General features: G+C 41.0%; 1 protein-coding gene across 1 annotated transcript in view; it reads left to right on the top strand.

Annotated features, from left to right (window-relative positions):
• Window positions 1-12,543, top strand: part of Nkain3 (sodium/potassium transporting ATPase interacting 3) — a 581,394-nt gene extending 568,851 nt beyond the window's left edge. The window contains exon 6 of the mRNA XM_055603203.1: window positions 12,346-12,543. Within this exon, the coding sequence (XP_055459178.1) occupies window positions 12,346-12,359 (14 nt within the window). The 3' untranslated portion in view covers window positions 12,360-12,543. The remainder of the gene's footprint in view (window positions 1-12,345) is intronic.
• The last annotated feature ends 11,725 nt before the right edge of the window (window positions 12,544-24,268 follow it).

The following is a 24,268-nucleotide window of genomic DNA, read 5'->3' as shown; positions in this document are numbered from 1 at the left end:
TGTGTGTGTGTGTGTGTGTGTGTGTGTGTGTGTGTGTGTGTGTGTGTAAGGAGTGCCTTTCAACCACGAAGGGGGTGGAAATCTGAAAAATCAAACTAAGCCTGAATTGAAATAATTGTGCATAGAACAATTTTGAAAATCGCTGTTTCTCCCCAGTATACAAATGTTTCCGTATTGATCCAGTGAGCATCTGTTAGATGCTTGGTTCCTTTTTCTAAGGCCTTTCATACTCTTGCAATTCACCCAGCCCACTTATACCATAGTATATGCACACACACACACACATGCATGCACCAGCTTGGAGAAGAAACCAGCTTTCTGTACTAAACTGATCAAGAGGAGAGTGAATGCTCAGCTGATTTTAAGCTTTCATTAAGACTCTTTCATTTACATGAAGTATAAAGCCAGACTTCACGAGGAAGCCTCTTTATTGAGAGAGTCAAAGGAATCCTCAGCATATTCCCAGACATGTGTCTAGGAACAGGTGCCTTTCTGTTGAAGAAGAGTCGCTAAAAGCTGACAGCCTGTTCGTAGACAGCACTGTACAGGAAGACCACATACCCGTGCCTCGGCATCAGCTTACCAATGGCCGAATTGTGGGAATGCGCACAGCGGGGAGCGGTGGTGAGGGGGTGATGCAGTTCGCATATGAGACCGGGTTTTGTTCTTTCTTTTTACAACAGTGGTATCAAGGCCTGTTGATTAATTACATCATTTTAATTCTATTTATAGTCATCAATTGATTAACTGCAATGGGGTGAACCACTCACTTCCCTAGGAGCTGGAGATAAAAAGATAAATAGCAATCGAGTATTGGCCTCTAATGCCGATTACCCAGGAGGGAGACCTACATAGAAGAACATAAACATGAAATAAGATCTCCAAGATAATGTTCTGCCCAAGTGGAAATGGCTGTTTCCCATAGCAGGGAAAGTCTTTACTGGGAAATGACACTGAATTGACACTGACAAGACATGGAGTTTGTAAAAGGGACAAAGACCACACCCTGCACAAAACAGTTTGCCAGTCTCTCACAGAACTATGCACACTACCCCCACGTGACCTAGCATCTGAACTTGTGTGTGTTACTCAAAAAAATAAAAAGAAGAAGAAGAAGAAGAAGAAGAAAGCTTATGTCCACACAAAGATCTGCCCATGTTTACTGGTGCTTTACTCAGAGTGGCCCAAACTGGAAAGAATCCACCATGCCCTATAACAGAAGAAAGGATAAAGACGCTAAAAGCAACATAATAGTATTAAACAGTCAAAAGAAGTGGGTATCAGTCATAAAATGTGAGTGTATATTATTAAGTGAGAGGAGACAGACAGAAAAGGCCATTGCAGTGTTCATTTCTAAGTATATGGCTTTTTTTTTTAAAAAAAAAAAAAAAAAAAGCAAAACTGAAGACAATGCATAAATCAGGGGCTAGAGAGAGGATGGAGAAAGAGAGATCAGAGAGTGTTGGCAGGACAAAAATAGTTTGGAATGATACTACATTTCTAGATATATGACTTTATACTTTTTTTTTCAAATTCATAGAATAAACCGCAATGTGAGGTATGGGCTTTGGGCACAACCATACAGGTTCATCGACTATAACAGCAGCCATTGTCTCGGCAGCTGACAGTGGCAAAGGCCATGTATGAATATGGAAAATCTCTATACCTCCCTCTTAATTTTGTCATGAACCTATAATCGAAGAAGAAGGTGAGAAGGGAGAAGAGAAGGAAGATGGAGAATGTCTCTTATATGGAAGCTGAGATGATTGTTCATAAATTTCTAGAGCAGGGTTTTACTAAACATTCTTGACTTCCAACTCTTTCACTCAAGAAAATTTTGTATGAAACCACAGTTTATAGATACATGAGAAGTGTATACAATTAAACATTTACTGATCATAAATTATAATACAATTCTTTGACATATGTAATTTTACCATTATTTATATAATTTATAAAAATTTATAAATTTTTTATAAACAAAAATTTATATAGCAATTAGATGGACATTTTGTTTATTTTTACATTAATAATTCAAGTTTGGCTGAAAGTACACAGGATATAGAGCTATTTTTCCAAGTTTATCAATATTTTGGTTTTATAATCCATTTCTGCTGAGGACACCATTTTGAATAAATGCATAATAAAAAATTGTAGAAGTATTTTGGGGAATATTTCAGAAATTCTGCCCTAATCCAAAACCGAAATTCATTTAATATATTTTACAAAATGCCAAACAGAATCTCAAACAGCAATTTTCAGAGGTAAACATTCAAATAGGACACTGTAACTATGCTAATTTGGTACTTAGGTGCTGAAGAATGACGGCAGGAAGATGTTAAGTCTGTTTCCTGTAGTTGAATCATGTGTTTCTATGACAGCAGAAAACTTGCACGGTAAAATCATAGCAACTCATGCTGTACAGTAGTCTGGGATCTGAGTTGCATGTTTTAGGCAGTGTTGGTATTATGTAGCTTGTTTGCATGCACCCTGCAAAGTGTGCTCATTATGTGTTCGGAGGTAGGCCATGGTGATACTGGTAAGGTGAGTACTGCCATAAATGCTCCATATTCATTGCATGTTTGATGTTAAAATAACTTTTGATCATTGTATATTCAGAACTCTTTAACTATTACCAAATCAAGGATGGCTCCCAAATCCAGTGACACAACCCCATAACAGATATAGCCTAGTATCAGAATCTGAACTCTGGAAGGCAAGATCTAAGTTCGTGGCTCTGCAATCTGATGTCTGACATTTTGCTCACGTAAAAATGAGAGAATCTGTAAGGAAGAAGGTGCTGAGGTGGAGCAGACACCTTGGCAGTTCTTGGTGAAGACACCAAGCAAGCTCAGCAGCTGTCAGACCATTATCTACACAGTTCTACCCTTTATGCCTACCACTGTCAAATCGCCTTCAGTAGGGCCTGGGGAAATGGCTTGATCAATACAGTGCATGTCACACAAGCATGTGTGTCTGAGTGCGACCCCTGGCACCTACTTAAAATGCCAGTCATGAAAGCATGGCGTATCTCTAATCCTAGGGCTGAGAAGGTGGACACGGGGCTAGGGATTGCTGTCCAGAAGAGCTCAGTGAATCAGTGGTTGGGCTTCAATGCTGAGCCCTGTCCCAAAAAATATGAGGGAGTCCAAGATTGGAGGTACAAACCTTTAGTCCCAGCACTAATTTATTAACTAAGTAAAGATAGGTGAATGATGAAGACAGTCCATGTCGACCTCTGATGTCCTGAAACAAATGCACTCATGTGCATGAGCACACACACACGCAAATGCATTCACACATGTACCTTAATACACACACATGAAATACTTTCATTGGTTATCTTCTGAATGAGTCTTGCAAATGTGGGACAAGGATCAGAGTTTGCTTATGCCATAGTCCATCATCATGCCACAGCGGACAGAGTGGAGTAACCTCACACTAACTACTGGAACCTCCCTGGCCACAGCTCACAAAGGATTGTATGTCTGCTGAAAGCAAAGAGTGGCTCTTGCCTACGAGGACCAAACCAAGGGTTCTGGAGGCCAGCTGGGCTTTGAAGAGGCATTTCTACATTGGAGGCAATGATGACAGCAAGGGAAAGGGAATAGCAAAAGTAAATTTACCTTTGAGAAGAAAAATAGTAGAGCATAAAACCATATATGACAGTGAGATGCAATTTCTGAGAACAACATAATGAGCGACTAAATTAAAGTTTGTCAAAATTGTAACTCGTGCATTTCCACTCAAAAGGCAGCATCTGGATAGTAGGAAAATTAAGTTCCATGTCGCAGTAATTCTTCACATAAAAGTAATTAGAGCAAGGCAGTTTATCAAAGAGAGATAGCATCTGCGTTCCAGAACTGTGTTGTACAGCAGAGGCAGAGCGACACTGGATTCTGATGGAAGCATCCAAGAGGAAGATGCCCATGGCTACAGCTTAGAAAGGTTTGATGAGACCCTTTATTCTGAACTCACCTGTCACTTTGAAAAACTCTTTTCCTAAGACTTCCAAATGAGAACTTGACTTTTCTATAGCATCTTGATTTGTCTGATTGCCTTTGCTGGAAATTAATTTTTCTTCCCCAAAATTGCTATATGTGATGTGGTCACTCTGTTGCCTCTAAGTGATAAAAGGCAGAGACACCTGCTCCCTATTTCAAAACACTATTCCAGCATGCTTTGGGTAGGGATCGCTGCTGCCTGTTTGTTTATGTTTTGTTTCAGGTTTTGTTGTTGTTGCTTGGTTGGTTGTTTTTCTCCAAGAGTCCAGAACCACAGCAAACTCACCTATGATGGCTGGGGACAGATGCCAAGAGGAAAGTGTCTATTTGCTCTTTCTGAGAGCGTCCCTTTTCTGTCAGTAATGGTGCCATGGTAAATTGTCTCCGCACAAGATCATTTTGGATTTAGTGTCTTGATTGAGCTCTATCTAGTTAGACAAATCAGGTGTCTAACTAATCACAGGTGTGCCTCGGTTGGGGGAGGTGGGTAAGAAGGTGGAATAAAGGATTTTCACATCCTTATTAAAAAAAAAAAATAACTGCTACTACCCCAGCCAGGACAGCAGGTGGACTGACGCCAGACCCTCACTTCTTCCGCAGGGCCGTTTCCAGCGCTGTAACAAAGCACCTGCTGCAGACCCCTCTCCACCTCATCTCTAGAGGAGCCAGAGCTCTTCACCCACCCCCAAACCCCGTCCCTCAGTTCACCCTCACCCCACAACTCCAGCAGGCCCTCCCTGAGAACCCACAGGCCCCTGTGGTCAGGAAAGCAAGCCAAGGGTTCTAATTGCAGGTCATCACTCGCCCTCTGCTCTCCCAACTCCAACCCTTCAGGCTCATCCCAGCTCTGCAGCACATCTGCCACAGCCTTGCTTCCCTCCTGCATCTATCTCCAGTGGCTCCCACAGAGCTCCCCTCCAAAACTCTTTTACCTGACTCATTAGTTAGACCCGGCCCTCACTCCAGCAAGCATCCTTGTGAGCAGACAGACCACTCTGACTGGGGAAGCAAGCAGGCTAAGCAAGCATCCTTGTGAGCAGACAGACCACTCTGACTGGGGAAGCAAGCAGGCTAAGCGCAGACCTTTACTTCTTCCTCCATTCCAGTCCTATCTCCGAGGCTCAACCCCAGCTCTTTAGTAAACCTTCTGCTGTGGCCTCCTCTCACTCTCTGCCCCCACTCCCAGGGACTAACTAAGCAGAGCCGGATAGAACCCCTGATTGCCTCCCTTTTGCGAAGCTCCCTCCTGGCCCACAGTGCTTCCCACTCCTAACTAAGTCTCAGGTCCCAATAGTCAGAAACACCTATTATGTGGGAACCCACTACCTGCACCTATCAGAACCCAAAAATGTTTTCCTTCAGGCAGCACACAGCCATCACACTCTCCTAAGAACCAGGGAGAAAACAAAGCCAAGGAACGAAACACCTACCTAACAACAACAAAACCAGAACTAAGCGCCTTAAATTACAATCTTGTCAATCCTAGATGCCTGACATCATTGTGAAAGCACAACCGGTAACAGCCAGCACAATGTCTCCCTGGAGCTGAGCAACCCTCACATAATGGTCCAGCACAGCGGAAGCACAATGGAACTGCCTTAAAACAGCCTTTCTACATATGATAGAGATCCTTAAAAAGGAAGGAAATAAATCCCTTAAAGGAATCTATGAGAACACAAACAAACAGTGGAAGGAAACAAATAAAACCATGTAAGACCTGAAAGTGAAAAATATAATCAATACTTAAAAAAAAAAAAAAACAACAAACTGAGGTAAATATGGAAATTAAAAATTTAGAAACTCAAACAGGAACCCTAGGGGCAAACTTCATCAATAGAATACAAAAGACAGAAGAGAGAAATCTCAGGCATTGAAGACATGGTTGAGGAAATAGATACATTGGTCAAAGAAAGGGTTAAATCTAAAATACTCCTGGTATAAAACATCCAGGAAACATGGAACACCATTCGAGGACTAAATCTAAGAATAATAGGACCGGAGGAAGGAAAGCAAATACAGGTAAATTACATGAAAAATATTTTCAACAAAATCATAAAACAAATTTTCTTTAACCTAAAGAAGGATATGCCTATCAAGGTGAAAGAAGCATATAAAATACCAAATATAATGGACCAGAAAAGAAAGTCCTCTTAGCACATAACCAATATATTAAATGTACAGAGAAAAGCACATTAAAAGCTGCAACTGTTGGGCAGAGTGAATGGAATTTTATGTAAGAAGTGGGAAATAGTAAGAGCTGGAGAGGACAGGAACTCCACAAGGAGAGCAACAGAACAAGAAAATATGAACACAGGGAACTTTCCAGAGACTCATGCTCCAACCAAGGACTATTCATGGAGATAACCTAGAACCCTGACAATGCAGCCACTTCTGATGAGAACTGATAGACTAAGATCAGAAAGGAGAGGAGGACCTCCCCTATCGGTGGACTTGGGGAGGGGCATGCATGCAGAAAGGAGGGGGGAGGGTGGGACCGGGAGGGGAGGAGAGAGGGGCTTATGGGGGGATACAAAATGAATAAAGTGTAATTAATAAAAGTTAAATTTAAAAAAAAGGGAAAAAAAGTTGAAAATAGATCTACCACATGTTCAGCTATACTGATCATCTGGTAGAACTATTTTTATCTATCTATTGAGCATATACCCAAAAGACTTTACATTCTGCCATGTGTATATACTAGCTCATACAAGTTCATCGCTGATAAGGTCCTAAAGGCCACAGAAGAAAATAGTGTGGCTATCCAACAACTAATCAACTTATAAAAATGTACATTTACACAATGGAATACTACTTCACTCTTAAGAAAGGGGTAGGAAGAATATGAGGTAGGGAGGGTGGGAATGGGAGGGTATGAGGAAGCAGGATACAGCTGGGATACAAATAAACTCTAACTAATATTAAAAAAATAAAAAATAAACATTAAAAATTAATAAAAGAAAAAAAGCTGCAATGGAAAAAGAACAAGTAACATATATAGGCAGAACTATTAAAATTATACCTGACTTCTCAATGGAAACACTAAGCACCAGAAGTGCGTGGGCAGATGTGCTGTATACCTAAGAGACCACAGATGCAATCCCAGACTACCATACCCAGCAAAACTTTCATTCACCACAGATGGAGAAAATAAGATAAAACTGAATAAGATAAAACTCATAAAACTAAAAAGCTTCTGCACTGCAAAGGACACTATAATTCAGACAAAGCAGCAGCCTAGAGAATGGGAAAAGATTTTTACCAACTCCATATCAAATAGAGGGCTAATAACCAAAATATATAAAGAACTCAAAGAACTGGATATAAAGAAAACAAATAACCCAACTAAAGAATGGGGTACAGGTCTAAACAGAATTCTCACCAGAGGAAGCTCAAATGCCCAAAAAACAATTAAAGAAATGTTTAACATCCTTAGGATCAGAAAAATGCCAATCAAAGCTACTTTGAGATTCCATCTTATAGCTGTCAGGATGACTAAGATCAACAAAACAAGTGAGGACTGATCCTGAAGAGGTTATGGAGTAAGAGATACACTCCCCCACTGCTGGTGGTAGCAAACTTGAACAGCACTGTAGAAAACAGTGTGGAGTTTCCTCAGCAGGATCTACCTCAAGATCCAGAAATACCAGTCTTGGTCATATACCCAAAGGATGCTTCATCCCACCACAATGACACCTGCTCAGTCATGCCCAGTACTTAGTGAATCACACCCATTTCATAATTCCCAGAAATTGGAAACAACATAGATGCCCTTCAGTAGAAGAATGGATAAGGAAAGTATGGTATAATTACACAATGGAATATATTACTCAGCTGTCAAAAAATGACATCATGCAATTTATAAGCAAATGGATGGCACTAGAAAAAAAAATCATCCTAAGTAAGGTGGCCTGAGCACAGAAAAACAAATGTGGTGTGTATTTCCTTATATGTGAACATTAGCTGTAAGTCATTGATAGCCAAGTTACAATCCAGAGAACCAGAGAGGCTAGGACTGAAGTCAGGGACTAAAGGGAACAGACAAATCTAGTTAGGAAAGAAAAATGAAATAGACAGGTTGGGGTCTTAAGGTGTCCTGAAATGGGAGTATCAAGTGTAAAGGTAGAGGGGTTGTGGGAGGGAAAAGAGAGAGGAGAGATAGCTAAAACTAAGGGACATTTGAACATGTAAACATAATACAGTAGAAACTTCCTAAATATATACATACATATATGAAGTGATTTAAGTGAAAATGGGAGAGACAGGGCCTCAAGTCACCAAATGAAACTTCGAGTATCGGGACTGGGGAACATCTAATTGTGCTGTTCTCCATCAGAAAAGCTTCCCCCTACAGCAGATGGGACTAGATATACAGACCCATGACCAGACTTTCTGCAGAGTATTGAACACTGAGCCCTAAATGGGACATCTCTACAAATTCATCCCCTCAGAGCTCAGGCACCCCTGTGAAAGAGAAGTCACAGAGAGTATGAAAGCCAGAAGAGGTAGAGGATACCAAGAAAACAAAAAGCTCATGTGAATTCGTAGAGACAGAAGCAGCATGCATAAGGCCTACCTGGGTCTCCACGCGGTGCTCTGTGTTTACATTATGGCTTCCAGTTTAGTGTTTTTATGGGATTGTTGTATTGGTTTTTTTGTTTGCTTATTTGAGAAATAACTTAAAGTTGGGTGGGTAGGGAGAGGATCTGGCGGGACTTGGAGAAGGGGAAGAATATATATTTAAATTTAAAAATGTTTTAAATATAAAAATATAATAAAAAAAGGAAGAAAAACTCTCAGGAATTCTGAGCAACAGTGTCTAGGGTAGACTAAAGATGAAGGCATGACAATGATCTTCGTGTTGTCTGCATTTATTCTTGCTTGGCCTTCATGGCTAAATGTTTACCAAGAGTGTGTGTTGAGCTTTGTAAAATCTGCCTGCTCTGTCCCCTGTGGTACACAGAGCACTTTTAACAGATCTGTTCCTGGTGATTACAGTCTCACTCTTCCCATAGCTGAGCATGGAGGCCCACTCACTGAGAGCCATCATCAGCCCCTGGAAATGGAAGGTACTTTCAGAGATACTAACCTTTGAGAACTACCTCAATGACACTCCAGTGTAGTCCCAGTTGCCCTAAAGGAGAGACTAGGATTCCTTGTGTGTATGTCTTACTTAGCAAAAAGAAAGCTGCATCCCAGCTCCTTGCTGTCTCTGGTTTGGGAACTCTTTTCTTCTCACTGACATTGGTGGCTTTCTGATTCATTGTGAGAAGTGGTTGCACAATCTTATATTTACCTGTAAGAGCACATGCTAACATGCAGCCATCATGTGAAACGCTGGGGTTAGATCTGGACCGATTCATCATTAAAACAGGCTATGTGTCCTCGCTGAAATAGAAGGCTATCTCCAACACTATAGATGCCCAGTGTGCTCACTACAACGAAAAGTCAGTCAACCCTCCTATTCTCCCTGGGAACGCCACCATCTTTTCATGTGACATTGTGGTACAAAACCTTATTCTCCGCTCTGAGAACTTTGTAGAACCTAGTTCTCAGCCAGCTGAAGAGATTACCACGCTGCCACCAATATAATGTCATATCTCACCGTACAGAATCTCTTCACAACCATTTTCAACTTCTCTGTTCACCTACAGAGCATTTTAGGTAAAGAAAAAAGTTTCTATTCATGCTACACAACCATTCATCTTTTAAGAATCATTTAGAGTGTGTGTGTTTTGCATGTGTGATACGGTAGACACGTGGAGGTTTGCAGAAATCTTCCTCTGTTTCTACCTTCTGGGTTTCTATTCACATTAGAAATACTATTCCAATTGTAGTCCCCTAGGGAAAGTGAATAAATTTAAAAAAAAAAACAACTAAATTGTAAATTTTAAAAAGATTGATAAAGATAAAAAAAATTATATTTCAAGTCTGTGGAGAAACAACACACTGGAAATAACAAGCAAGAGCAAGAGCAGAGCACACACACACACAGAGAAAGAGAGAGAAACTAGATGCAACATCAAGAAACTTAGAAACAAATAAAAAAAGAAATCATTGCAAGCCTACCAGGAATACAATGAACTAGCATCATTGTAGTCTCCTTTGCTTGCTCTCTGACTTTGGAGAAGGGTTCATCAGACCACTGCTGAACTTTCTGCATGCTCCTATTTAAAAGCAAGGGGGCAGGGAGAGGCACGACTTTAAGGATCCAAAATCAAAACCTAGACCTATTGCTTACTCACAACATTAAAAACAGTTCCACCAGATAGTCTGTGGTTTGGGATATGTAAGAAATGAATGCACGCTACCTGTTTGTAAATTCAAACCTGTCCTTAAACTACTCTCTTAATAGAATGAGCCAAATCTCGATATGTATAAGTAAGAAGAAACTTAATTATGGGAAATTGTTAGTAATTAAAATAGATTGAGGAGACACAGCAGTCAAATATAATTAGATTATCATTTCAAGAAAACTACTATAATGAAATATTTCTAGGTAATTGAAGCAGTACAGAATTGAAATATGTTAAATATTATTAACAACTATGGCGGTGGAGACTAGGTAAAATAAGCACACAGGTAGACAAATTCTTACAGTCAGGCAGGTTGTCCTGGCCTCTACACTTTGTCACTGGGCCCTGAAATTCCCCATGTCATGTCTGTTCTGCTGTGGAAGGCTGTCCAGGGGCAGCCTTGGCTCCCATGTGCTAGATACAATAGCGCTTCCTCTTTATCCCCCTCCCCGAGACCATCTTCAGGTATTCACAGCGAAATGATCTTTAGAGATTTACCCTTCCTGCTAACTTAAGACTCTACAGAAGTATAAAATTCCATTTCTATCGCATCTCTTTATCTCCCTGTGGAAATCCATGTTAAAATGCAGAGTGAAAGGATTAGAGCGAGGGGCGTGTCATTCAGACTCCAGAGAAACTGAAGCTTGGAGTGAATGCTGCAGGGTGACTTCAAATGTCCAGGGACTTCCTGGGGTGTACAGGCGGGAGCATCATTTGTGGGGAGAAGAGAGGCATCAAAGAGTAAATAAATAAAACTAGAAAGCTGGAAATCTTTAAAACTATTTCAAATTAGGACGGAAAAGTCCATTCGAACTGAACTGTGCTAATGGAAGAGAAGTTAAGTTTCTAGACGGGGAGGTAAAATTAGTGTGAACCAGCCTCCTTCGCTGCTGTGGTTATGAGCAGTTTAGAAGGACAAAGCTCACGTGACTGAGAGAAACAGTCCAGCGTCACCAGTGGCAGCAGTGGCCAAGCGCTGCACATAGGGGACTCTAGAGCTTGCTTGGGTTCTTGCAGCCGGATGAGACACAGCACGGCTGAACACCAGTACAAGTGTTCAGAGGCCAGTATCCACTGGGCTGTCCGAGGGGAGACAGTTTAGACCAGCTAAGATGTCACCTGAGAGAGATGGAGAGCGCTAACACACGCAGGCCAGCTTTTATTAGATGCTGGCTGTGCAGGTGCGGTGCTGAAGGGGACTTGGTGTGTGGACACAACTTTCAGATCCTCACATTCCAAAGGTTGCAAAGGAAGTAGTGCACACAGTGTGTTCAAAAATGTGGAGAACGGGACTAACACAGGAGGGCTGCAGTTCACCAGAGAAGCAAAATGGTGGTGGTGGTGGTGGTGGTGGATAGTGGTGCCTCTAGAGAGGGTGGGGGAGGAGAGCTAGAGGAGAAAAGAGGAGAGTTGGGAGAGATGTTAAGAAATCGGCTCAGGCAGTACGTGAGCCTGGCAAGTCCACAATCTGAGATGAGGCCGGGGGACTGAAGAGCAGGGCTAAGTCGATGCTGCAGATGATCTGGCCGGAGAATCCTCTGTTCCTCCGGGAGCAGCACTCTGTGGTGAGGCTTTCAAATGATCCCACGAGGTCCACCCACACTGTGGAGCAAAACAGACTTTACCTAGCCTATTGATTTAAATGTTAATCTTGTCTGAAGGACACTGCCAGAGATAAGCTTTTCTTTTTCTTTTCCACCAAATATTTGGGTACGGTGGTTAAGGCAAATGGATTTGTAATACATGCCAGGATGGGATGTTGATGAGGGAGCCGGGTTCATGATTTGCCCCATACCAAGACTCCTATTACCAGTCTATCAGGAAGAGGCCCACTTCATCCCACAATCTTGCGGCTGTCAGGTCTCCCGGGGATCTGGAGTTCCACCAGTTGATCTGCTGAGCCTTCTTCCTCCCTAGGGCCTAGTCAGACAGAAGCAGGCCCACCCTAAATTGCTTTGCATTTCAAAAGGCCCTGAGAAAGAGCCGGGCTTTTCATTTCATTTATCAGCGCTGAAGTTCTTTAAAGCAATTCATATTTTCTTTTTCAGGTCGAAATAAGTAATGACATGGACTCTGAAATGCGGCTCCTGGACTTGAGTTAGGGAACAAAAGCACCATTGGCCTCTAGCTCTGGGTACCCGACAGATCACCTTCCTCCTAGACAGCAGGACTGCGACCCCTGCCGCCCAGCCAACAGGATGCTGCGAGGACTTTGGCCTCGGCTGTGTAACATTAGCGTTGTTTGCTAGATGCGTTCCGGGTGCTTGGGTGGGTCTTTTTTTAGTCATCTTCTTATACGAGCACTTGTAAATTGTAAAATAGTAATAATAATTTTCAATTTTTTTCTTAATTTAACTTGAGGCATGCAAAGTAAAAAAAAAAAAAAAATCTGTGAAAATCTTCTCCAGGTAATTTCCAAGGAGTGATGTTGAGCTGTGCCATCCAGGTTGCAGGCCCTCAGCCCTGCTGGGCTAATGGATTTGTGTGAGCTGACTTTGCCTGTGGGCATGAAACCGAAGGGTAGACTTGTGGCCGAATGCACAAAAACTGAATCCAACTTTCAAATGGAGCACGGATGGCTGGATAAACAGCACCAGACACAGACAAAACATGGAGTCCTTTGTTCTGAGTTTCTGAAGCCTCCACAACAATATTATGGCAATCTAAATTTTCAGATTCATGCATATCTTGTTCTTGAAATATTCTGAGACACATAGATTTGTATATTGTTGAGTACAAAAAGAAAGAAATGATGAGTGGAGGCCCCTACCCCTGTGCAGGGAGCCTGGCTGTCTCTGAGGGTCATATTTTCTGCTCTTTGTTTCACTCCCAACACTGATGTCAGGCCTAAAACATACAGCTCAAGGGCTGTGGGATAGAAATCACAGCCATAAATCTGTAGCCAGGAACTTTAGCATATTCAATGGGAACATTCAAATGCTTTTAAATTCTCTACAGAAATCTGTAGCGAAAATATTTATGTTTGAGCTACATCAGTTTTTTCTTCCCCTTCCCCCAATCCCAATAACCAAGAAAATTATGTGGAAAACCTAATTTTCTAAGGGGAGAGGGAAGGTTCATATTGAAAAAAGCTATCACAATTGCGGGGCTTTTTAAATTAAAGAAAATATACATGTGGTGAAACACGTAAAATTTAAGGGTACAGTATGGCTAGTTCTGAGAAATGCGCACACTGAGTAGCCAATGCTTCAAGGAAAAAGCAGAACATGTCTGACACTTTAGGAAACTTCCTCAGAGCCCCTTTCCATCAGTCGCCATGATGCCATTGACCTGCAATATGTACCGTTCTGTAAACTGCAGCGTACTTGACTTAGTCTGACATTTAAATGTTAGTCTCATCTGGATTTGTCACATGGCCAAGTGGATGCATAAAATCTGACTTGATTCTTACCGCTGAGGTGTAACTGCATCTCTTATTAACTGTCTGCTTGTCTCATGTGCATGTTGTTCTGTCCCTCCATTAGATCTCATGTGAAAATCCGTTTTGCTCCTTTTGTATACATGTGAAAATGAAGCATTCCCTTCATCAAGGTTCTGTCTGCTCACTGTTTGTTCCAGAGGTGGTCCAGTGTGGCTCATGAGTGTCTAAACCACTGGAATTGGTACAAATTCTTGTATGTTTGTGGAGAATGTATTGCAATCACCTCTGCCCTAATGCTTCTAAGTTCATGTCCCTGCGTTGTGTCTTTTCAGTCACCTGACACTAACTCTCCCTGAGTTTTATCCTTCAGAATAAACCTAGATTCTAAATAAAAGGAGCTCTTGGAACCAGAAAGGTGGTGCCATCAAGCTCCCATTCTGCACCGTGGGAGAGGGTTGTGGCAGAGAATGACACACACCAATGTTTTGTCTCTGAACCACCTTGCAGTTACGGCCAACCTGGCCCCAGGCTGTGTCCCCTTTTGAGTGGCTGACTTACCCTTCCCTGTGGGCCTCCTGCTACATTACGTGGTAACACAGGAAGCTGAGGTGCCACCATTTTATTCATTGGAACTTCCAATCATGTTTCAAAGCCAGCAAAATTTAGGCAGAAGAAGGATGAAAGGATTAGAGCTCTCTTTGACACAAAATATTCTCAGTATACAACAGTCCACATCAGAGAAAAACTGAAAGAGCGTGTCTCCAGGGATCTTAGCCTCCCTTCCACCTCCTTACAAAGGCAAAGAATGTGTCTCTGAAACAAAAACATGTCTTCACACTTCTCCAAACCTTGACTGTAGCTGCCTCGATTGTTCAGAAGCCAACTTGACACCTTGTTCTAGCAAAATCTTGACCCACTTCCTTATTTCTTCTAAAAAAAAAAAAAAAAGCCTTGCTGATCCCATAGACCTAAATGAACGATCTTTCAATAGCTGAACCCAACAAGATATGGCAAGGTGACTATCTACCTGTTTCACCAATGAACAACCCATTCCTGATAAGAGAAATTTGTCTCCATTGGAATCATGTAAGCTGACTGTGAAGCTGAGGGAAAACATCCTGACTGCTAAACTGGAGAGCAAATGATAACCAAAATTGTACCTTTTGTCTCTGGAAATGAGAATCCGCCAAGTTAAACAGAGCTTCATTTTGTCTCACCATGGAAAACGTTCTGGGTGAGTGATTTTTATCACTTGTGAGTCACTTTAATAAGGAATTTGGAAAAACTTTGCAGTTTGTTTAGAATTCAGCTGTTCCGACTTGTTTTAGCTCAAGGCAGTATCTGCTTTCTTTCACGGGTGGATGAATAAAGTAGGAAAAACCACCAATAACTGATGTGTTATGGACTGGCCACGGGCAGCTACAACCAAGCCTAAGACAGGCATTTATATCTTAAAGAACTAACTAATGTGTTAGTGAACTAGCCCAACACTGTGAGCAAAGCTGCTGCCTAATGAAATGACACAAAAGTTGGATCTTCGGAAGTGGCCATTAGAATAGTGTTGCCATGTTCCCAAGACCTGGCTTCTCCAGCCTCTGCATTGATACCCACCAGCAAGAGGACCTAGAAACTGCCTGCGGTGGCCCTGGTTCAGTGACTTTTAAACTCCTGGCATCTTGTTGAGCTCAGATATGCCCACCTATATTTTAAAGACTCAAGAACCTTAAATTTCTGAGCTTTAAAAAAATATTCTTTCAATATGTGAATAGTCTGTAACATTTTGAAGTCAAGGAGTCTTTTAAAGTGTCTGAAAGTTAACTTTATTTGTTATAAATAAGATGGTAAATTAAGAATGTTTCGTCCAAAAACAAAACTAATGAAAAACATTACTCCTTGTGTGACTAAATAGTGTGTCACTAATAGTGTGCCACTCAGAAAGGAAGTGGGTACATTTACATATTAGAAGAATGTACTTATAGATTAAAAAATACATATATTCTGAAAAGTGAAGAACTAGAAACATTCACATTTTTTGTAAGTAGAACCTCTTTTCTTCTTGAAGAAAGTTTAGGGAAAAATGCCACTTCTACAAGGTGAATAAATCCTCTTAAGTACTGGGATTTGGGGGTAGGTGCCCATGATGAATTAATCATTTTCTTTGAACTTGCATTCATATAAAGGGCATGAATCCTATTAAATGCTAAATGCTTTAAAAATGAAATAGTCAAAGAATCCAAATGTGCTTTAGCTTGAACCAGAGATATAAGTTCAAAGAAGAAAAGTAGAGAGGAAAAAGAACAAAAAAGGAAGAGCTGCGTGAGAAATACAATGAAAGAATCAAAACTGAAAGTTACCTTGTTTTGATTTGAACAATGCCAGTTTTGTTTGTTTGGTCAAATGGCTTCATTTGTTTTAACTAAGTGAAAACACTGAATTATTTTCCAATGGCAGAATACCTCCCCCTTCCTCTTCAGAGTTGCTAAGAAACCAGTCTGAAGAAATTGATAGTCTAGGTGGTTTTCCTCATAGTCTCTGCTTTTATAGACAACCACATCAGTCTACTTTAGGATGAAGTTGAACCGCAAATGACCATTACCATCACCAACACTAACAACAGAAAGACAGCAGCTTACCTAAGATAGGTGTCTATTCCTCTTTATATTCCACAGTTCTGGAGACAGCAGCAGAGATCAGCATGGGAGCTTCCTAGAGATCTTGACCTGTTGTTGCTTCATTCTTTGTGGCTACTGTTCTCAGGTCATAAGAACATTCAAAATGACTGCAAAAGTTCATGTCTTTGGCTTTTAGTTCCAGCCAAAGACAGGGAAAAGGCAGAAAGAATTATTTCTTTCATTTGAGGACAAGTCTTAGAAGTTGACTTATAGTATTTCTACTTTGCCGAAGTTTGGTCTAGCCTAAACTCTGCTGCAAAGAAAGCTGGGCATGAGAACCTATATTTTAGATGATATTGTACCCATATAAAACTACAAATAGTGAACATATATAGAAGAACATTGAGTGGACTCTTCTATACCCTTCAAGAGTACCATCTTGTTGAAATAGAGTTCTCAATTTTTTAATTGTTACAGATTATGCAAAAATGAGACATATACTTTCCAGTATTGTGAAAAATGTCATCATCAGTCCCATGAAATAAAAATGTCTGGTTCTTGCTTTCTATCTGGCCTTTATGGTCGGAGAGAACCCCTGATGCATGATACTATATCGTCCCATATTTCCTCAACTCTGCAGAATGCATTTTGACTTTCTTGCTCTTGGAAATGAGCCTAAGTTGAGGAGACAGTTCAATACAGGGCTCAATCTACACGTAACAGTACCAACAAGTTAATCCTTTCACTGTAAAACAGTCGAACTCTGCTACACAGATCTTTTGAGATGATCAATAAGGTCTTTGTTTTATTGCTATTTAATTCAACAAGTACCTAGAGTATATAGTGCTTAGGAAAGTGGGTCAGGACAGATAACTTAGAACATGTGATCTTTTTGTACATCTTTGTCTTGTTCCTGATTTTAGTGGAATTGCTTTGAGTGATCTTTTGTATTCTGTTATTTTTCTCTCTGCTAAAATTGAACTCAGCCAAGCATGGTAGCACAGGCCTATAACCTCTACTGCATGGGAGGCTGAGGCTGAGTGAACATGAACATAAATTCAAGAGCAGCCTAGGCAGCTTAGTGAGAGTCTATCACAAAAGGTAAAAGAAGAAGAGGAAGAAAAGAAAAAAGGAAAGGAACAGGAAGAGAGATGAAAACGAGAAAGAGGAGGAGAAAGAAGTCATTGCTATTGAAGGTTAAAGTTTAAGGGGGAGTGGCGGGAGAGGTACTTCAGTGGTGGACCAGGTGACTATCACTGAACCCAAACTGCTACATTCAGTTATCAGCACTACGAGAATTAAAATGGGAAAAAAAGTGCATTTTTTTAAGTTGGCCTCCCTCTCTTTACTTTTTTCTTGAAAAAAATAAAAAATAAAAAACACATTATTCTTGAGAAACTTAGGATTGAGGAAAATTATAAAAAACGTTTTATCATCAGACTTTATTGTACCTTCTTCTCAGACTATATGTTTCAGGTACTGCTTATTCCGCAATACTTTAGGAAGTGATTTCAGTAACTGAAAAGTGCTGGTCATAGTCTCTCTGGACATAAAATGCCTCCAAATCCAGCTAACATAATTGATAATTTCAAAATGATTAGGTGAGCTGCACAGGAGTATCAAATCTCTGCAGTCTAGTACTCAGGACCTGGGGTAGGAGAGGTGTTTGAACCCAGAAGTATAAGGCCAGCCTGAGCGTCAAGACCTCATTAATGTGTGTGTGTGTGTGTGTGTGTGTGTGTGTGTGTGTGTGTGTGTGTGTGTGTGTAAGCAAGAGGGACTGGAAAAAAATGGATTATGGTTAGCCTGAAGCTCTTGCAAAGGACCCAAGTTAAGTTCCCAGCATCCGCATTGGGCAGCTCACAATTGCCTATAATTCTAGTTCCATGGGATCTGATTCCCTCTTTAGGCCTTTGCAGGCGCTGGTTTGTGCAAACACTCACAAGAATATGCTTTTCCTTTGAAAGCTAAAATCATAGCACTGGAAAGACCTGTTGTGTCTCCTTACGTCCAGGAGGAAGTCGCTGAGGAGGATATTGACCGTAGCTTCCCCCAGTGTGCTATCATATCTGTGAACCAGTCTAGCCTGTTTCCTTTCCTATACAGCCCCTACTGAGGAGGCTTTTACTGGCCGGCTGTTCTGTGGTGACATCTGATGCAGGTCTGCATTGCCCTGGGTGTTCAGGCTGCAGGCCACCTGCAGGAAGCTGAGTCCTGCTGCACTGCTCTGCATCACCTGCCTCTGCTTTCTTCTCAGCAGAGTCACTGGCCAGAGGACATTTGTATTCTGATGGAGTTTTGTTTTGTTTTGTTTTGTTTTGTTTTGTTTTGTTTTGTTTTGTTTTGTTTTGTTTCTTGCTTGACTTCAGTTTGTCTTCTATGGGTGCAGAGAAATTTTAATCCAGCAACATGGCTTCTCTGATTACATCCAAAGACCTTCTAGGTCTGTGTGATCCCACTGACTACAGACATGCCTTAGTACACACCTTTAATCACAAACAATAAAGGCAAAATTAGTCTGTAGAACAAAGCATCTATGTTTGAAAGTGATGTCTAATTGAGAGGCAGACAAAGTGATGAAACAGAGAAAGATTTGACTGAATGAGTTAGAGATAGGATGTACCTAACTCTCACAAGAAGAGAAAGTAAAGAGAAGCTAATAGAGCAACAAAGGGAGAGAGAGGGAAGTCAGTTTTATCAGGACAGTTTTACAGGTTGTAGAGAAAACAAGCTAAACACAGGTGAAGACAAATGAACCATAGAATGAGAAGGAGCCAGAAAATTAGAACAGATTGCTAGAGTTTGTTTGAGGCCAAACAGAGCAATTCAGTCAGAAGTGAGAAAAGCCAGTTTAAATCATTTAGCTTGGCAAGGAGTTTGAGTTAGAACATTTGAGTTGAACCAGCCAGCCAGAGTTCAGAAAAGAGCTATAAAGGGTAAGGTTAATTAGCAAGTAAGTCTCAGAGAATGAAAACATACGAGGCCTATATTAGATTGTATGGAAGCTAGAAGCTTCCATTTCTAGGCTTAGGTTAACATAAGGAGTCAGTAAGCCTCAGAGACAGCAATTACATCAGGAGAATAAGTTACTTTTACATCTGGCATAGTCAGATAGAAATGCTCTGGGCTCAGCCCAAGCCATGTATTAGTAAAGCTTGGGCATAGTTCTCACCCCATCCCCAGCTCCTCATTAGATGAAATGAAGGTTGCATTTACATCAGGGAAAATTAGAAATCCCAGACCACAGGTCACTGCCTTTTGCTTTCCACAAGACAGACTTCACTGCACCTGCTTTGTTCACTTGTAGCTTAAACACAAATTTGTGTGGTCTGAACAACCCGGATACTATGTTTTACCAGCCAGCACACAGAGGGCTTACTTCCAACTGTTGGATGACAGGTCCTGGGGAAGTGAATGTGATAATAAATTGCTTAAAGTCACTTTATTTTTACTACTTTACAGTTTCATCCTTCTTAAGCCTCCTTGCTCAAAGGGGATCATTCTGTTTTCTTTCTGGCATCTGAAATCTATTCTTAACTAAAAGTATACTCACTGACTGCAGTTTTACTAAGTAGTTTATGAAGACCACTACAGTCTCATATACAAGCCAGAGCCCAATAACCACAATTACTAAGACTGAATTCAGGTATTGACAATAGAAACAGGTATTGTTATGAATATTAACCAGCTTTCCAGTTCCTTCACTAATACCTGCATTGGGTCATACAAACTTTTCTTCATATTGCCTGGGATTTTATTTCTATAAACTGTCATTTTTTTAAATCCATTTACTCATCCAATATGTACAGGTATCTATTTGGTTTTCTTTACCTTTTCATCTTTATCATATTTTAGAAGTCCGCCACTCCCTGGGCTTGGTGACTTAGGAAAAGTATACTATGTGGAGTAGGACGTAGGACGGTAAATATCTTTGTTTGTTTGAGGCAAGGGTCTCCATATACATCCCTTAATGGCATGGACCTCACAGGCAGCTCACCCACCTGCCGCTGCCTCCTGAGTGCCTGGATTAAAGCAGGTGCCACAATGCCCGGCCTGCAAGCTAAGCATAAAGGGGCACGGTGGAGATCAGGGAGGGAGGGAGGGACTGGGAGGGAATGAGGGATCGGGACACGGCTGGGATACAGAGTTAATAAAATGTAACTGATAAGAAAAAAATAAAATAAAATAAAAAAGACTAGAATTCAGGGCAAGCTTGCCTTGTGGCTTACTTAACTCATTTCTAAAGGATAAGCAGAACTCATTAGTTTGTTTTATTGTCTTTAAACCACAAGCTTACTTAATGGATTTTGAACATCAGTTGGTGACTGTTAGACTTTTTAATAACACAAAGAAAGATATTTATGACAGACATCAAACTACCTGAAATAGAGATCAAAATCCCTCCATTGGCTGTGAGGGGGCTGCAAGGCCTGCTGTGACTCAACCCTTATCAAAGCAGGAGGTTTGGGCAGTGGTGTCAGTAGGCTGCAGGCTTGTCTCCTTATTTCTCATTTGTCTCAGTGCCCGTGGCCATCTACCTTCCTTGATTTCCTCCATGTAAACCTTGCATTTCCATATCCGTAACTAAGGAGCTGCATAAAAATTACACACAACCTTTAACAAAACGGAGTTTACATCGAAGTTCTCCTGCAGATCTGAGCTGTCACGTGATAGATGATGCTACAGGCCCAGAGTATTATTAGCAGCAGTACTAATGGTAATAAAAGCATGCCTGGTTTTCTTTTAAAGATGGAGATGTTACATTTTCTTCATTTCACATTACTCAAGGGAATTGTGGGTGCGAATCCTTCAAAACACTTCCACGTCCTCCAGGGAAAACCCTGAAGTGAAGAGAAGTAGAATTACTATCCACATCAGTTCCTAGAGCAAAATGCCTGATAGAATAACGAAGCATTTTCTCATCCTCTCCTAGTAACTTGTAGGTGAGAGTTGCCAGCGAGAGCCCCTGGGCTGGAAACAATGAGAAATTTCTGACTTTGTAGGCTTTTCTGAGACTTCTTACATGTGACAAGAGCCCTGCTGCCTAGCAACCTCCCGCATACACAGCAGAACCAAGGAAACAGACAAGAAGTCTCTGCCATTCCCTGTAGGTTTTTTTTTTTTTTATTCTGAAACTCTCGAGTTCTCTTCATAGGGAAGCTCTCCAACCTAGTATTTTTTGTTCTTGATTAAAACACAACTTGGATTCATCTTAATAAAATAATTTTTCAAGCACACAACAGACTAGGAGCAGGAAAGAAAAGGTAGCTATTGCATAAAATACGCAAAAATACTGGTGACCAACTAAACACTGTCTCTGAAAGAGCACATGGAGAAAACTTAAGTAAGAACCTAAATAACTGGTGTACGGACACGTGTGAGATAAGGAAAAAAATGCTGTATCATGGTCTATAGGCAATAGTGCATAGCTATACAAAACAGTGATTTATTCCTGTTATAATAAATCCAGATGTTAGTGAAAATCATGTCCGTGTGAAGTAAGAATGAGTACTCCTTAGGTCTCCTCCACTGGCCTTACAATTATAATCATTATTGCTTTTACCTGAATAAGATGCACTACTTTTAGCTGATGGTAATTTTCCCTGATGATCACACAGACCTTCATTGTCTGTGCTTCTTAAATGTGGCATTGCTGAGGGCAGCATGATATGCCTATGGTATGTGGCCTTGTTGTCATCAGCATCTCTGATACAGTTAGGGTAAGGTAAGTTTTACTTGGCCAGACTCCTCTCTAAAAATGACTAAACTAAAGACACTAAGGGTGAAGTTCAAGGCATACTTCATACCTCAGAAATCTCCTATACCCGCCCCCTATGGGATCCACAGCATGGTAAGAAGCTATCTGGGGTGGAGCAGGATTTGATTTTCAAGATTTAGTTTTCTAAGATGAGTTTCTGAGAATTATCCCCTGTGTTAAATTTTCCTTTACCTTGTAGTTACCAAATTGTCTCTTATGATGGAGCAGCATAGCTTTCTCAGGCACAGACTCCTCAGAGTCCTGGTGAGGGTTCACCCAAAGCATGGCTCATTGGTCTGACATTCTCTGTCCTGCTATTCAAGAGCTCTGGCTTACATTTGCCAAAACAACCTTGTTCCCTGGACCATTTTTAGTCTAACAGTAAGTGGTGAAAAAAAATCCATTGAGAGCTGCTCACTGAGACATGTTTCTCATTCCTGGGTTAGTCAGATTTGTGCTTTAATGTATAAAGCTGACAACCCAGGAATGACTACTGATAGGAAAATTGTACTGCAGGTTTTCAGGCTACTGCCACATTTAGCTCTTCTTTTAGTCCACCAGCATACGCCAAGGGACACGAGAGTCTATGTACTCCTTCAAGCCACTCCATGCAAGCTGTGGTGGCAAGCTGTGGCTATTGGCTTTCTTTCAAAGCACTCTTGAAGAGAGTTTTACACATGTGACACACTGTCCATGTATTGGAGAACTAAAGCAAAATAACAGCAGAGATTCTGTCCACAGAGAGCAGACAGTCTAACCCCAAGGAGATATAGATAAATCTACAAAGCCTCAAACAGATAGCATTTTGGAAAATCTGGACCCTGGAAGACAGTGTGGGGAACATCCCTCCTCACAGATTCTGAGCTCTAGTCAGCCCAAATGCAACTTTCCTTTGCTGCCTTGGGATGCTTTCAATAAACGCTTGGTAAGAATTTGCTTATGAAAGAAGGCCCCAGGCCATGGGGGGAGACAATGAAAATTAATCAAATGTCCAATTTTTCCTTGAGAAGTTGACTGTAGAAATCCTCATAGCTTTGAAAAGACATCTTCCTTTGCAGAGCTCAGCCTTTGACATCACCTGTTCACTCTGTGATGCTCAAGACACTGAGATCTGAGCCATCTGTCTATCTGAGCATGTGTGTGCCACATTTGAAAATGGGTGCCTTATCACTCAGTACCAGACAGACAAATCCGAGAACCAGTCAACCGTATCACACAAGCCAAAAACCAGCCCATCACATTTCTGAGCTCTCGGTGAGGTAGGCCACTCTGCAGACCCTGCCAGTCTAAACAACTATGCTTGCCTCAGCCATACTCAGGTACACTCTAGTAACCTGTGTGATAATCTGGGAGTGCAGCCACAGGGCTCCGTGTGATTGGGTCTGAGAGAAACCTGGCAGAGACCCGATGTGTAGCAGTTCTCAGAGTGTCCCCAGGGAACCCTGACACACGGAGAGTTCCACATATTGCTCTGCTGTTGTTTCTGATAAAGTGGATAAATATTAGTGCTATCATTGAATGAAGATAGTGATACTGAAATGGCAAGAATGACTCTAAACCCTTTCTGTTGCCTTGGGCAATAGAATGAGTTTGTTCTCTCCTTTGTAACGCCAGCTCTGACATCTTATGGAAAGGAGTGGAGGCACCCAGAGCATCTTGATCCATGTCTGCTAGTAAAATGACAGGTCACAGCACCTTCTGTCTGTGTTCAGCTGCTCTTAACCCGCCAACATTTTTACCAACAGAAATATTTGTTTAAAAATCAGTCTTTAATAATTATCAGATTGTTTGCTGTCCAAGATGTCCCTCACACTTGGCACTGGAACTCTGGGTTAATAAACCTCAAGTGATATTTTGTATTAATATGAGTTTCTACTGTCACGTAACACTGTGAAGTGACTTCACTGTATATTAGAGTCTTTTTCTATCACTTCTTTAGCTACCAGGTGAATTAAATGAAAATAACTGAACTCAGTTAAGAACTTCCCTGTATTTGGTAGCCTGTGGGAAAATGAATCTTTTTTTCTTATACATACTGTTAACAGGACTTGTTTTCACAATATTACTTTTCACATTTTTGATTATACATGTATATTCTATAGTCATCAGAATGTGTCTTTAATAGAAAATACATACATTTTTATGTCTCTCTGAACTTTTGATTCTGAATAAGTTTATAAGTTATATGTAATAAACTATTATTTTCAACCATGAATAAA

The sequence above is a fragment of the Psammomys obesus genome, unplaced genomic scaffold, assembly GCF_907164565.1.
Source record: "Psammomys obesus unplaced genomic scaffold, mPsaObe1.curated_primary_1811, whole genome shotgun sequence".
NCBI lineage: Eukaryota > Metazoa > Chordata > Mammalia > Rodentia > Muridae > Psammomys > Psammomys obesus.
The sequence above is the reverse complement of the archived record's forward strand: the minus strand, read 5'-3'. Positions and strand labels throughout refer to the sequence as shown.